We start from the raw sequence: 15,536 nt of genomic DNA on the forward strand, positions 1-15,536 counted from the left end.
TACAGAGTGAATTTCTTTTCAAATGAAAACTTTAGCAAACACTCAAATGCATAATTTGCTTTTAGACTATGTAAAAAACAAATTTTACTAACATTGAGGTAGCTACAGGTCACTTGCATACATTTCTTCTTGAAAACATTCTTTTAAGTACAATTGGCTTGCATAAAACTTAAATACAATTTAAGAAAATAGATCCATGTATTTGTCAATATTTTGGCTACACTTTTAAACAAACCAGCACGCTTCCCAGTCATTCCTTTTTATGGTGTTGGTGGTTATCAAACATGACTAGAAAGAAAATAAATAATACTACCACCCCTTGATCATACAATTGGAGATATGTTATAGTTACTAATAACTTTAGCACATACAAAAAGTCATTTTCTAGAGGCTTTCCTAATATTTCCAAAGTTACCCTGAATTATGAAGTCTCTGATGTAGGATGAGATATAAATGATCAAGTTTTGCCCACAATTTTATCCTAAGACAGATCCTATGATATTCAGTATGGAATGAACTTCAATTGAAAGACTTTCCACATTCATCATAGGTTTACAATTTCTCTCAAGTGTGAGTCCTCTGATGATTAGTAAGGGATGAACTCTGACTAAAAGCTTTCCCACATTGTTTACATTTATAAGGCTTTTCTCCAGTATGAATTCTCATATGTGTCATAAGGGATGAACTTTGTCTGAACGCTTTCCCACACACTTTACAGTTGAATGGTTTCTCTCCAGTATGAATTCTCTGGTGCTGAATTAGGGCTGAGCTTTGGTTGAAGGCTTTTTCACAGTCATTACATTTATAAGGTTTCTCTCCACTATGAATTTTCCGATGAGTATTAACTGCTGAATGGGAACTGAAAGCTTTCCCACATTCTTTACAATTATACGGTTTCTCTCCAGTATGAATTCTATGATGTATATTGAGCCGTGAAATCCAGGAGAATGCTTTTCCACATTCATTACATTTGTAGGGCTTTTCTCCAGTGTGAATTCTCTGATGTTGTATAAGAGCTGAGCTTTGGCTGAAGGCTTTCCCACATTCTTTACATGCATAAGGTTTCTCACCAGTGTGAGTTCTCTGATGTATAATAAGGGCCGAGTGATAACTAAAGACTTTTCCACACTCATTACAGTTAAAGGGTTTCTCTCCAGTATGAATTCTATGGTGTCTACTTAGCCGTGATATCGAAGTAAAGGCTTTTCCACACTGATTACATTCATATGGTTTCTCTCCAGTATGGATTCTATGATGCTGAATAAGAGATGAGCATTGACTAAAGGCTCTCCCACATTCATTACACTTATAGGGCTTTTCTCCAGTATGAATTCGCTGGTGATTATTAAGAGAAGAACTACCTTTAAAGGTTTTTCCACATTCTTTGCATTTATAGGGTCTTTCTCCAGTATGCATTCTTTGATGTCCAATAAGTGATGTGGTGAAGCTGAAGGCTTTCCCACATTCATTGCATATAAAAGGTTTTTCTCCAGTGTGAACTCTCAGGTGCTGAGTCAAGGATGAGCTTTGGCTGAAAGCTTTCCTACATTCCTTACATTTATAGAGCTTTTCTCCAGTATGGATTCTTTGATGCTTACTCAGGGAAGAACTATGGAGGAAGACTTTTCCACAGACATTACATTTATAACATTTACGCCATGTGTTGATTCCAAGTTGTTTAAGTAGAGTTGAATACTGTTGTGAGTAGGGTTTCCTTCCTCTTGATACGATTCTGGGTGGTCTTATAAGTGGTGACCTCAGACCAATATTTTTCCCAAATTCACTACCTTTAAAGCTTCTTTCTCTTATATAAGTTTTCTTGAAGGTAACTAAGACTTTCCTGAAAGGTTTACTTTTGCCTTGCTGCTTCTCTAACTTGCCCTCATATATGTACGTTTTTCCCAACTTGAAGTTAAAAGGACCACCATCAAGGAGTTTTTTCATTATCACTACCTGAGTTTCTCCTTCTGAAACTGTGGTTTCAAGCAAGCTCTTCCATCCTAAAATAAACAGAACATATAAATCATGTTGCACTGCAAATAAGGAAAAGTGATAGTAAGATACAAGGATAGTTAGCAAGTAGTCCCTGAATCTTAGGAAAGGACAGGTGGAAAAATTATGAAAAGGAAGCAGGATGGAATACATGCCTGGGTATGGAGGATCCACCCCAAACTATTACTAAGTGAGTTGAGAAACTTGAAGGGAAGTTCTTCCAATAGGAAAGGTGGCTAGCTTGATCTAGTACAAAAGTGTCTTTAGGAAGTGGACCATTTCATATGGTTTATCTCTATGTGCTATTATCCAGATTTATCTCCCAGTTTAAGCCACTATGGTACTGAAGACATATACTCATGGAAAAATGCAGAGGAGCTATAATTTAAAAATAAAATAACTGTTACCCTAAAAATCTCCATGAAACACTGGGTCTCAAGTGATGCTACTCGGGGAGTCACATGAGTTCTCTAAATAATGCTCCAATATTTACTGAGTACCCACCACATACCTCATAAATATCAAGATGTTGGAGAGCACAGACAAAGATCCTTTTCTCACAAAGCTTATATTGTCATTAGCAGGATAATGACAATGACCACATTACCAAATAAAGAAGAAAGTACTAGGGAACATTGAGAACTGGAAAACAACAAAAACAAAGTGATGTGTGCAAAAAGTAAAGTGACTGGTATTTTAAACTGGGTAATGAGGAAATGAAATTAATGTTGGGATCTAACTAACAAGAGCTGGTGGTGGTTATGTGCCGTGGAGTCGGTTCCAACTCATAGCGACCTTGTACAGTGTTTCCAAGGCTGTAAATCTTTATGGGAGCAGAAAGCCTCATCTTTCTCCCACAGAACAGCTGGTAGTTTCGAACTGCTAACCTTGAGGTCTGCAGCCTGATTTGTAACCACTACATTATCAGAGCTCCTTAACAAGAGCTAGTCATGTAAAAACGTGGGGATCAAGATTACTACAGTAAGAAAGAATAGCTAACACAAAGTCTCAAAGGCAGGAACAAGCTTTCTTTGATTCAGGAACATAAAAAAAAAGAAGCCTAGTACGGTTTAAGCCGAGTGAACAAGGATAGAGTGTTACTGGCTGAAGAAAAGTGGTAGGTAGGGCCACATCTCATAGAGGCTTATAGGCCATAGGAAAAGCACTCTGGAAGTTGTATGACAAATGGACTGCAACTGGTCATAGAGGAGAAGAGGACAAGGTAGACACAGAACAGATAATTAGGAAGTTATGATTACCAAATGGAAATAAAGGCAGCTTGGTCTGTCATGGTAGTAGTAGAAATTGAAAGAGGTGGGTATATTTGGGATGTTTTACAAGTAGAGTTAACAGCTATTTTTAATAAATATGGTGTGCGGTGTAATGGAAAGTGAGGAATCAAAACTGTGAAGCTTTTTGCTTGGGCAACAGGATAGGCATTTATGCCATCTAATAATATGGTGAGCACTGGAAGAAGAGTGTATTGTTAAGAACACTATTTTGTTTACTTTTTTTTATTTATTAATTAAGATACACCAAAAGAAGTGGAATCACACATTTTATAAAAAATATTTATTCTCTTAATTAAAAAGAAAAGGAGTCCTAGCGTGGCACTGTGCATTAATATGCTAGACTGCAAAGTCAGTTTGAATCACAAGGTCCGCAGTCCAAGCACACCAGCTGCTCCTTGGAAATCCTATACAAGGTCACTATGGGTCAGAACCGACGCGATAGCACTTTACAACAACAATAACAATAGTCATTATAAGCAAAATTAATACAAAATGTATAAAAAGAAAAATATAATTTGTCCATACACTGTGCAAATGGAATCACTGTAATATTTAACAATTATTGTTGTTGTTCATTGTTGTTGACTCAGTTCTGACCCATAGCAACCCTGTATAGGGTTTCTGAGGAGCAACTGGTGAGCTTGAACTGCTGACCTTGCATTTCAAACTGTGCAGTCCAGCACATTAACCCACAGCACCACACCAGGATTTCATTTAACATTTATTGTTGTTGTTGTTGTTGTTGTTGTGAAGTGCCGTCAAGTTGGTTCCGACCCATAGCAACCCTGTACCGGTTTTCCAAGGAGTAGCTGGTGAGCTTGAACCACCAACCTTGAAGTTCAAACTGCTCTGCAGTCTGGCGCATTAACCCACAGCATCACACCAGGACTCCAATTAACATTTAGTCCACCCAAATGGATACCAAGAAATTTGTGACAGTTACTTGGGCAAACAACTGGAAGAGATCTATATTTGTGCCTATTCTAAAGAAAGGTGATTAAACAAGGAAATTATCTAACAGTATTAGTGATATTAAAGAGAAGTAAAACTTTGAAATAATTTAAAATTGGTGACAGTAGTTCATACACAGAAAACTGCACAAATTCAAGCTTGGTTCAAAAATATGATATGGAATGAGGGATATAATTGTTGATATCAGATGGATCTTGACTGAAAACAAAATACCAAAAAGATGTTTACCTGTGTTTTACCGACTATGCAAAAGCACTCAAACGTTTAGATCATAAAAAATTATAAATAACATTGCAAAAATTGGGAATACCAGAACATACATGCTGACCCTGTTCATAAACTAAGAGGTATGCATTCTAATAGAACATGGGAATACATTGTGTGCCTTTATATCAGGAAAAATGTGTATCAGGGTTGTATCCTTTTATCCTACTTATTCCTTCTGCAAGCTGAGCAAATAACTTGAAAAGCTGAACTTTATAAAGAAGAATACAGCATCAGGATTGGAGGAAGACAAATTAACAACCTGTGTTATGCAGATGACACAACATTGCTTACTGAAGGAGATCATTAGTACTTCCTAATGAAGATTAAAGACTATAGCTTTCAGTATGAATTACACTTCTACATAAAACAAAAATCTTCACAATTGAAACAATAAGGCAAATTATGATAAACAGAAGTTGTCAAAGATTTTATTTTACTTGGATCCACAATCAATGCCCATGGAAGTAGCAGTCAAGAAATAAAAAAACCTGCTGTATCCTGGTGTGGCACTGTAGGATAAATATTGGACTAATAACAACAGGTCTACAATTTAAAGTTAACAGCTACTCCTCGGAAACCTTATAAAGGGTTGCTATGAGTTGGATCTGACTCAATGGCACTTAACAGCAACATAGCATTGGGCAAAAAGGCTATAAAAGACCTCCTTAAAAAAAAAAAAAAGAGCTACTTAAGAGGCCTAAGGTGCACCTAACCCATTGATATTTTCAATGGCCTCATATGCATCTGAAAGCCAGAAAATGAATAAGGAAAACCAAAGGAGAATTGATGCCTTTGAATTATGGTGTTATGAATCATAGTGAATACAGCAGGGACTGCCTGAAGAACAAACTGATCTACCTTGGAAGAAGTACAGCCAGAATGCTCCCTAGAAGGGAAAATGGAGAGACTGTCTCATGCATATACTTTGGTGGTAGAGGGAGCAGTCCCTGGAGAAGGATATCATATTTAATACAGTAATGGGTGAGCAAAAGAGGAAGACCCTCAATGAAATGGATTAATACAGGAGCTGCAACAATGGGCTCAAACACGAAAACAACGGTCAGCATGGTGCAGAACCAGGCAGTCTTTTGTTCTGCTGTGTTGTTATGTTGTTGTTCAGTAACTTTGCATTAGTTTGACTCATAGCAGTCCTGTATAGGGTTTCTGAGGAGTAGCTGGTGGCTTTAAACTGCCGACTTTATGGTTAAAACTAATCGTGTGGCCAAGTACATTATCCAGTATTACCACACCAGGACCTGCTGTATACAGGGTCTCAATAAGTTGGAACCAACTCAATGACACCTAACAAGTATATTTAATTAAAAAACAAACTAACAAAAAATTAAGGTAGTGGACATACACCCAAGTCATGTCACTGGGTCCCTCTGGAGAGGAAAGAATGGAACTGAAGAAGGAAATGGGAGATCTAAATTTTACCTGTCTTTTAAATTTTACTTAAAAAGAATTTTTGGCTTTAGATTTGATATTTTTTTGAGCCCTGGGTACATTACATCAATATTGATTATTGTTGGCACTTTTTTTCTTTTTCAACTTTCAGAATAATCAAACCCATCTGACTTTAAAAGAGCTAGACAAGAAGAAAGACTCTAAGGGAGAGGAAGATGTAACATATAAAAAAATAGAGTGAACAACTGAGCAGTAAAGCATAAAATGAAATCTAAATTGTTATCAGTTATATAGTTTACGGCATTTGAGCTGGTGAAAACAGAACAAAAAACAAAGGATTTTTAAATCTTAAACTGAGGAACAAAAATGCAATAAAATGCATCATGAGGAAATACAGCAGAGTACGCAGTATGGATATAGTACATTAAAGAGGCTAGTTTTGTGAGAGAGGAGAAGGGTTAATGATACTGATTAATTATTATAATTTTTTGAAGCAGAGTTTCCAATTTTATTAAGCCAGCTGACTCAGAGGAGCTAATTTCTCCAGATTCCGAGCCCCGAATGGAGGGCAACATGGACCTATATGGGGTCAGAGTAGGGGAGGGGCCAAGCTTCATACCTGTTTAAGGGCAGGGGGAAAGCCAGGGGGATTGGTCCCATTCCACGACCTGATTAACATTCTAGCTTGTCTCCTGGGCGGGGAAGATTGGTCCCATTCAGTAACCTGATTAGCGTTCTAGCTTGCCTCCTGGGTGGAGAGGGCAGTGAATGATTTGTACCTTTTCCTGTTCATTCCCCTCTTTGATGCCCTTTGGAATCTTTTCCCCAAGGGCATCATCTAAATGTTGCATAAGGAATGGTATTTTGGTATTGATTTGGATTGTTGTTACCCTTTTCAATTGATTATTTACTGATTAATTCTTGACATGGTCATAAATAGATTAAGTGCTTGTAAAAAATTTTGGGGTACACAATAGAAAGAAAATATAATAAGAACACTAGAATTCTTTAACAAAAGAATTAAAAAAGGAGAGAGGATAAAAGACAAAGAAAATGTAATCATAATCAATGGAAAACAGAAACAAAATAAAACAAGCAAAAAAAAAAATAGGCATAAAAACAAACACACGAAGGATCACAATAAATCCAAATGGATTCAATTTCTCTGTTAATATTTAAACAATTGCATTTGAAAACTAGATATTTTGCTCTATACTGTTTAGAAAAGAAAATTCTAAAACACATTGTCAGAATATCTGAAAATTAAGCAATGGACCAAGGTATATAGCAGGCAAATTATTAAAAAACAGAGATTAACAGAAAAAAGGAAAGGGTGGCAACATGTATACTAAATAAAAAAAGCTAAATTCAGCCTGAGATGAAGTTGTTGTTTTATAGTGGTAAAACATACTTCAAGCTACTTAAGAAAACAACTCTCCCTCTGAATGTCATAGATCAAAGAAGCAAAAAGGTTGAAAAGATATGCCTTTTCCAGTTTCCCACCTGGCCAGCACATTAAGGAGGCTCCTGGACAGTCCCCAGAGTGCAGCCTCGTCACTGACCAACAAGCACCCAGACCATCAGCATGTACAATGCCCATTTCCCACTGCTCTGTCACTCACCTCGACAGGAGCCTTGAGGAACTCTTTTTTCCACCATCCAGGGGTCTTCCCCTTGTTGTAACTGGGAGATGACTTTTGGTTTGGAAAACGGAATCCCTGTTCATGAACAAGAATAATAAATAGTGTATAGGCTAGTCGAAACTACCAGCTGCTCCGCGGGAGAAAGATGAGGCTTTCTACTCCCGTAAAGATTTACACCCTCGGAAACCCTGTACAGGGTCGCTATGGGTCAGAACCAACTCGATGGCACTTAACAAAAACAACAAGGCTGCAGACACGAGTGGTCATGCTGCCCTCAGATCTAGCCCAGAGTTTCCAGTGCAGGGAATAGTTGACGGAAGCAGAGAAGGGTTCTAAGAGAGGCTTAAAATCTGGCACCCAGAGGAAAGTTAGGGTGCTGGCCATGCAACCCTCTAAGCTGGAGGCCCCTGAGTGATCCAGAGGATAGAGTGAAGGAAATAGGAGAAAGAAAAAAAAACACAATAAAGACAACCACCAACAAGTCTTTCAAGTTGACACATATCTCAGCAGTTTAGGGGAATTGTAAGTGCCATTCTCTGAGCCCACCTGCAGCAGGCTGAGCTGGCCAAGCCTTTCAAATGCCCTAGCAGGTGCTAGAATCTTCCCATGGCATATTTCTGCATCACAAAGACAGCTTCTTACCCAGTGAGACCAGGTTACTGTAGTTCTCCAGCATCACATCCCTGTACAGGGCCCTCTGAGCAGGGTCCAGGTGTAACCACTCCTCCTGACTGAAGAACACGGCCACATCCCTGAACATCACAAACTTCTGTAATGAAAAACCCATTTCTGTTCACCCAAGGTCATACACCTACAGTGAGATTGAACTTTGTCATAACTCAGGGTTTTGAGTGTTTCAAGTCAATTACAAGGTCTTCAAAAAGTTCATGGAAAACTCCATTTTGATCACTGCCTTCTCAGTTGAATCTGACTGAGAGAATATTTAACATTTTACTGAGAGGATTATTGTATTAAAATAGAATTTTCCATGAACTTTTGAAACCCCATTTTATTCCCAATCTCTCAGTTTACTGATCACACATTTATCATGTATCTATTGTGACTGAGCACCATGCGCTTAGAAAGTTTAAACCCAACAGCTAGACAAGGTAAGCACCTGAAAATATTAAACAAAACCAGAATGGCAGAAACACAAAACTTTAGATTTAGAAATATACAATCACCTAGACCAAACTCATTTTAGAGATGAGATTATGAGAATCAGGTTTTAGATGGCAGCTCCAGCACTCTCACTGAGGGAGGAAGAGGTGGGAGACCTCTGGTTTACCTTGGGCCATCTTTGTTTCCTGGGGTAGAAAACATTCACAGTAAGGGGAGCCTCTGATAATGCCTTAGACATGGCCTTGTCAGGAGAGGTTCGAGGGTGGTAGATTATATAGTCCCTTGGTAAGAGTCAGCTGAGAAGGCAGTAGTCAAGATTCATCCTCTCTTTCTAGGAAGCCTTTGTTCTACTTCTTGTTTGTCTTACTAGACTACAAGCCACTTCTATTAAACAAGTGACCCCTTTTCTTTCTTACTAAGGAGTATTGCATTAAAACCAACAAACATTTTTTAAAGACCAATAAACAAAGGAAAAATAAATGTCACTCTAAATGTTTCACCACCAAAACTAAATTTTGTTAACTTTTTGCTATATAACCTTTCAGATTTTTTACATTAAGTTCTACACTTAAACAAAAATAAAAAATATTACAGATAATTTCATCTACTTCAATAATTTTTTTATTGCTGAGCAGTTTGGGAGCATGGTGGCTATGTATGATAAGCACAGGACTTAAACCACAAGTTCAGCAGTTTGAACCTACCAATTGCTCCATGGGAGAAAGATGAGGCTTTTTGCTCCTGCAAAGATTTCTGAGGCTTACAGCCTCAGAAACTCTATATAGTGTTACTGTAAGTTGGAACCAACTTGACTACACTTAACAACAACAGCACTTTTATTGTCTCTATAAACCAGTTTATTTAACTGGTATATTCATGGGCCTTCAGGCTATTTTGATCTTTTCACTACTCTAAAAATGCTAGGCTGGATGTTCCTGAATGCTTATCATAAGACAGAGGTGCAAAGTTTATTTCCTTAGGATACATTTCTAGAGGTATAAGTGTAAGGTCATAGTTTACTTAGTCTTTACCATCTCTAAGAGTAGCTGCCACTGAGTTGGCCCCACTTCATGGCTAACCCATAGACAATTGAACAAAATGTTCCCTAGTCTTGCACTGTCCTCATGATCAGTTACAGATCAGACTGCTCACCTGAGTCTGGGCTGGTGGCAACCTTGTGGTCATTTCTTCTTCCCACGGGTCCTCTTGGAGAATAGCAAAGTGCTGAGGATCGCCTGGAATAGAGACAAAAGCTATGAAGTCTCTCTGCCTGCACTCCTGGCCTTATTAGGGCAAAGCAGGTTAGAAATCGCCACACTCACTGAGTACCCAGAAGAGTTTGATGCAACCCAGGCACTCAAAGACATGGCAACCAAAACCTCCCGTCACTAAGCAAAGGTTATAACTGTCGAATTCCACACACAGTTGTGTGAGCCTAAGAGCAGTTGTTCGAACAGAACAAGGGAACACTGAATGGTTTAAAACAAGAAAAGGTGTGTGCCAGGGTTGAATTCTTTCACCATACTTATTCAATCTGCATGCTGAGTACATAATCTGAGAAACTGGATTATATGAGAAAAACATGGCATCAAGATTCAAGGAAGACTCATTAACAACCTGCAATATGCAGATGTTACAACCTTGCTTGCTGAAAGCGATGAGGATTTAAAATACTTACTGATGAAGATCAAAGATTGCATTGGATTGCACCTCAGTGTAAAGAAGACAAAAATCCTCACCAGTGGACCAATAAAACAACATCCATATAAATGGAGAAAAGATTCAAATTGTCAAAGATTTCATTCATTTTGCTTGGATCAACATCAACATTCATGGAAGCAGCAATAAAGAAATTAAGTGACATACTGCATCTGGCAAATCTGCTATACAGACCTTTTTTAAAAACTGTTTGTAAGGAAAAGAAAGAAAGAGAAGAAGGAGAGAGTCTTGGCTTCAACAGCAGGCAGGTTTATTGAGAGTAAACCTGGGAGGGGGTACTTTTATGTCACCAAAGGAGACCAAGAGCTTGTCTGTTCCCTTACAGACTGGGGTACTTATAGGCCGTGTGGTCTGGGTATAGTTCTGGCAAGTTTACAATGGGCGGAGGAATGGAGATTTTCCTGAAACCTGGAAATTCCGGGGGGGAGGAGGGGAAGGGAGGGTCTCCAGGTGTAACAAAGACCCAAGCTTCCAGGGAGATCAGAAGCTTAAGCAGGACCCCATTCAGTGTCAATTGGGTGCAGTTGCAATGTCATTCTGTTGATCAGGTGCAAAATCCTTCAGTGTTCAAGAGCAAAGATGTCAGTTTGAGGACTAAGATGCACTTGACCCAAGCCATGATATTTTCAATAACCTCATATGCATGTGAAAATTATACAGTAAATAAGGAAGACAGTAGAAGAATTGATGTATTTGAGATAAGGTGTTAGAGGAGAATATTAAAATTACCATGGACTGCCAAAACAACAAATCAATCTGTGTTGGAAGAAGTACAACCAGAAAGTTCTGTGGAAGTCAGGATAGTCAGATTTCGTCTCTCATACTGTCAGGTGGGACCAGTCGCTGGAGAAGGATATTATGTTTGATTAAGTGGATTAGCACAGTGGCAGCAGCAGCAATGGGCTCAAACATAGCAATGACTGTGAGGTGGGCACAGGACCAGGCAGTATTTTGTTCTATTGTGCACAGGGTTGCTATGAGTCAGTACAGTACCGACTCGATGGCACCTAACAACAACAACAATGGCAATGGTAAATTAATGAGTTATGATATAAACATTCTGCACATCTACATTTGGCATTTCTAGGTGAAAATCAGCATTGAAGAATTGGTGTCTTTTTACAAGAAGGCAACCCCAAACTCTTTCTCATAGAAGTTTTCTTTCCTTTATTGATTAAGAGTTATCAAAGTTGCTTAAATGTAAAAGAAACATTACCTACCCTCACCTGTCTTCCAAAACAAATGGGTTTTCAAAGGAACAGTATCATTGGCTAGAAATGACTTGAAATTTTAGAGAAAAATGGAGTAACTTAGCTAGGGGGAAAAATTACTGTACAGAAAAGTTAAATCACTTTAGGATTCACTCTAGGTAAGCACTGCCAAACTAGCACGGTTGGCACAAAGTTTAAACCAGGTGGAACAGGGTGGGAACCAACAAATTCTAGAAGTTGAAAAACACCCCAGGGCTCAAGAACCCACAAAGAAGACATAGTTCTTTTCGAGCTATTTGTTAGGGCCCATTCTCCAGGACCCTGGAGGGTCCAGTGGTCTAGTGGAGGTAGCTCCCTCTTCTGGCTCCCTTGAGGGCCTACCCAGGCAACGCCCCCTGACCAGCTGCATCCACCTGCCAAGGCCGAAGCTGCGCAGGGGCTCAGTCGGGGAGGGAAGGGAGGCTGGAGGGTGGGGGGCGGAGGGGAGAACTCGCATCGCCGCCGCTTGTCTACACCTGGCTCCGCAGCAGAAGCGGCACGTCACAGGCCAGTCATTCCCACCAACCTGTACCTGGGTCCGCCGCCGCGGCTATGCGTATATGCTGACCGTACTGGAGAGGAGCGAAACACCTTGCACCGGTACCTGGAGCCACTACCGCCTCCAGGCCGCCAGACAGAACTGCACCCACACTCCGGAGAAACACTGGGTACCCCAGCAGAACCTCAAGCCTTGTCCTTTAGACTACATTTCCCAGGCATTGCAGCGACACGTTCCTCTATGGAGTCCAAGAAGGACAAAATTAAGCAGGATAGAGAAAATGGTGCTAATAAGCATACTAATCTTGAGTTTCTACCGCTTCTCCTTTGTGCACCCGTATTTCTCATAATTATAGAGATTATAATATGAAAAATTAGTATGCATTTAAAAATATGGAAGGGTTAAGTACAGCTGCTAATGGAAAGGTTGTGATTGGAATGCATCCAGCAGCTCCAGTGAGAAATACCTGGTGAACTACTTCCACAGATTACAATCTACGAAACTTTATGAGTCAGTTCTACTTTGTCCCATGGAGTAGCTATGAGTCAAAATAGAGTTGATGACACCTAACAATAATAGCCACTCACTGCATATTGGGGTGTGTGTGTGTGATGAGACAGAATTGTTACAATCTATATTATAAATTTTTGTATTAAAAATACGTATTTTTGTAATTTGTAAAGGATATATTTTATGTGTCCCTCACATTGAATAAAAATAGAAGAATAAACCCAGTATCTTCCTTTTCATGGCATGTTTAATTCTTTAAAAATAGCTTTTTTACTCTTAAAGCCTGGCTTTCATACTGAATAAAACCTCCTCTTTTATAACGGTATCCTCAATGACTAGCACTGCACATAGCAACTAATATTTCCTATCAGGAGGGTTAGGCAACGTCTTATATATTTATTGGCTATTTGAGGTTTGCTTTGTTTGTTTGTTTGTTGTTTGCTTTGTGTTTGTGTATGTGAAGTGTCTTTTCCAGTCTTCTATCAACGTTTCCATTGTGTTGTTAGCGGTTTATATCTGCATCTATAATGTATACTTTGCTATTCATAGAAAATACCAAGCCATGGTATTTTCAATAGCCTCATATGGATGTGAAAGCTGGACAGTGAATAAGGAAGATCGTAGAAGATTGATGCCTTTGAGTTGTGATGTTGGAGGAGAATACTGAAAGTGCCATGGACTGCCAAAAGAACCAATAGATCTGTTTTGGAAGAAGTGCAGCCAGAGTGCTCCTTGGAGGCCAGGATGACTAAGCTTCGTCTCTCCTACTTTGGACATACTGTCCGGAGGGAACAGTCGCTGGAGAAGGATGTCATGCTGGGTAAGGTGGAGGGTCAGAGGAAAAGGGTAAGACCCCTAACGAGATGGATCAGCCAGGTAGCATCATTGATGGCATCAAGTGTGGCAGCGGTAGTGAGGTTGGCCCAGGATCAGACATTGTTTCATTCTGCTGTGCATGGGGTTGCTATGAGTAGGTTCCGACTTGATGGCACCTGACAACAACATAATGTATACTAATTTTTTGTGTCTTACGTTGTTAACATTATCTCATAGTTGATGAAACTAAATTTCACATCATTTATAGTGGATTTTGATGAATAAACATAGGTTTGTAAATTTTATTGGCCATGTAGTCATTCTTTGTCTTTTGGATTAAGCTTTTATTTTTAAAAATATTTAATGAATGCTTCACTTTACTGAGTTCAAAGAACATGTTCTTATACATTAGCTTTTGTTTTGCTTTGCTTTTAGCATTTGTCTTTATCTATGTTGAATTGTGTATAGTGTAAAACAGAGATTCATTTTCCTTCTTTTTCATTATGGTTACCCAGTTTTTCTAGTATCATTTGTAGTTATTCATCCTTTTCCCTACGATTTGCAGTCAGTTCTAGTTTACATAGATTTTCCATAATGTTTCACCTTTTTTATGGACTCTATTATTTTCAGTTCATCGAATTAGCTATATCCATACCATTATTTTGGAGTCATGGTGTGGTGCGTTGGGCTAATGCACTGGACTGCAAAGTTGTTTGAACCACAAGATCGGTGGTACAAGCTCACCACTGAACCACAAGATCGGTGGTGCAAGCTCCTTGGAAACCCTATACAGGGTTGCTATGGGTCGGCACTGACTTGATGGCACTTGACAACAACAACATACCATTATTTTAGATTTATGATATATTTTTATATTTTCCACTGCCACCAAGTTGATTTCAACCCATAGCAACCTTATGTAGGTCTATGAAATGAAATCTTTACAGAACAGACAATCTCATCTTTCTCTTGTGGAGCAGATGGTTAGTTTGAACTGCTAACCCTACAGTTAACAGTACAACACCTAACCTACACTGTCACCAAAGCTACTTACTTATTTATTAAAATATAGTATCTTGTATTATCTTATAGTTGTTGCTGTTGTTTTTAAGTGCTGTGGAGTTGGTTCTGACTCATAGCCACCCTAGGGTTTCCAAGGAGCAGCTGGTGAACTTGAACCGCTTTGACCCTTTGCTTCTCTACATACAATTTTAAACTAATGTTATTTAAAAACCATGAAAATCCACTTACGATATAGCTTGAATTACACTGACTCTATAGATGAATTTGAGGAGTACTCATCTGTCAGTTTGTTATACTGTGGTGACTTGTATGCATGTTGCTGTGATACTGGACAGTATGGCATCAGTATTTCAAGTACCAATAGAGTTACCCATGGAGGACAGGTTTTATTGAAGCTTCCAGACTAAGAAGAAGGAATAGGTGGTCCACTTTTGAGGGATTAGCTACTGAGAACCATATGAATAGCAGTGGAACATTGTCTGATGTAGTGCTGGAAGACAGTCAAAATATGGCTGGGAAAGAGATACCTTCTCAAAGTAGAGTTGAGTTTAATGACATGGATGGAACAAAACTTTTAGGACTTTCATTTGCAGATTCAACATGACTCAAAATGAGAAGAAACAGCTGTAAACATTTATTAATAATTGGAAGGTGAAATGTACAAAGTATGAATCCAGGAAAATGGAAACTTATCAAAAGTGAAATGAAACATATAAAACACTAGGCATTAGTGAGCTGAAATGAATTGTATTGGCCATTTTGAGTTGGACAATTATATGGTTTACTATGCTGGCAATGTCAATTTGAAGAGGAATGGCATTACATTCATTGTCAAAAAGAATATTTCACTCTCTTCTTTCTGCCTTCTGTTCTTTCTGCCTTCTCTCTCCGGCAGAGGTCACCTTGCTCGTCCTCACCCTGAATAAAAGTCTCTAGATGTCAGCTTGAGGACTAAGGTGCGCCTGACCCAGGCCATTGTATTTTCAATAGCCTCATATGGATGCGAAAGCTGGACAATGAATAA

The 15,536-nt window shown here is 38.9% G+C and overlaps 2 protein-coding genes across 2 annotated transcripts in view; one reads left to right on the forward strand and one right to left on the reverse strand.

The window, feature by feature from the left end:
* Positions 1–564: 564 nt before the first annotated feature.
* ZNF879 (zinc finger protein 879) lies at positions 565–8,360 on the reverse strand. The gene is made up of 4 exons (XM_006874467.1): positions 8,216–8,360; positions 7,553–7,648; positions 861–2,000; positions 565–710 (listed from the first exon to the last, which is right to left on the reverse strand). The coding sequence occupies exons 1-4, from the start codon at positions 8,358–8,360 to the stop codon at positions 565–567; spliced, it is 1,527 nt and encodes a 508-aa protein (XP_006874529.1).
* Positions 8,361–8,645: 285 nt separating this feature from the next.
* GRM6 (glutamate receptor, metabotropic 6) overlaps positions 8,646–15,536 on the forward strand; it is a 45,491-nt gene continuing 38,600 nt past the window's right edge. Inside the window, exons 1-2 of the mRNA XM_006874468.1 lie at positions 8,646–8,682; positions 12,000–12,446. Coding sequence (XP_006874530.1) covers positions 8,646–8,682; positions 12,000–12,446 — 484 coding nt within the window. The remainder of the gene's footprint in view (positions 8,683–11,999; positions 12,447–15,536) is intronic.

The sequence above is a fragment of the Chrysochloris asiatica genome, unplaced genomic scaffold (genome assembly GCF_000296735.1).
Source record: "Chrysochloris asiatica unplaced genomic scaffold, ChrAsi1.0 scaffold00279, whole genome shotgun sequence".
NCBI lineage: Eukaryota > Metazoa > Chordata > Mammalia > Afrosoricida > Chrysochloridae > Chrysochloris > Chrysochloris asiatica.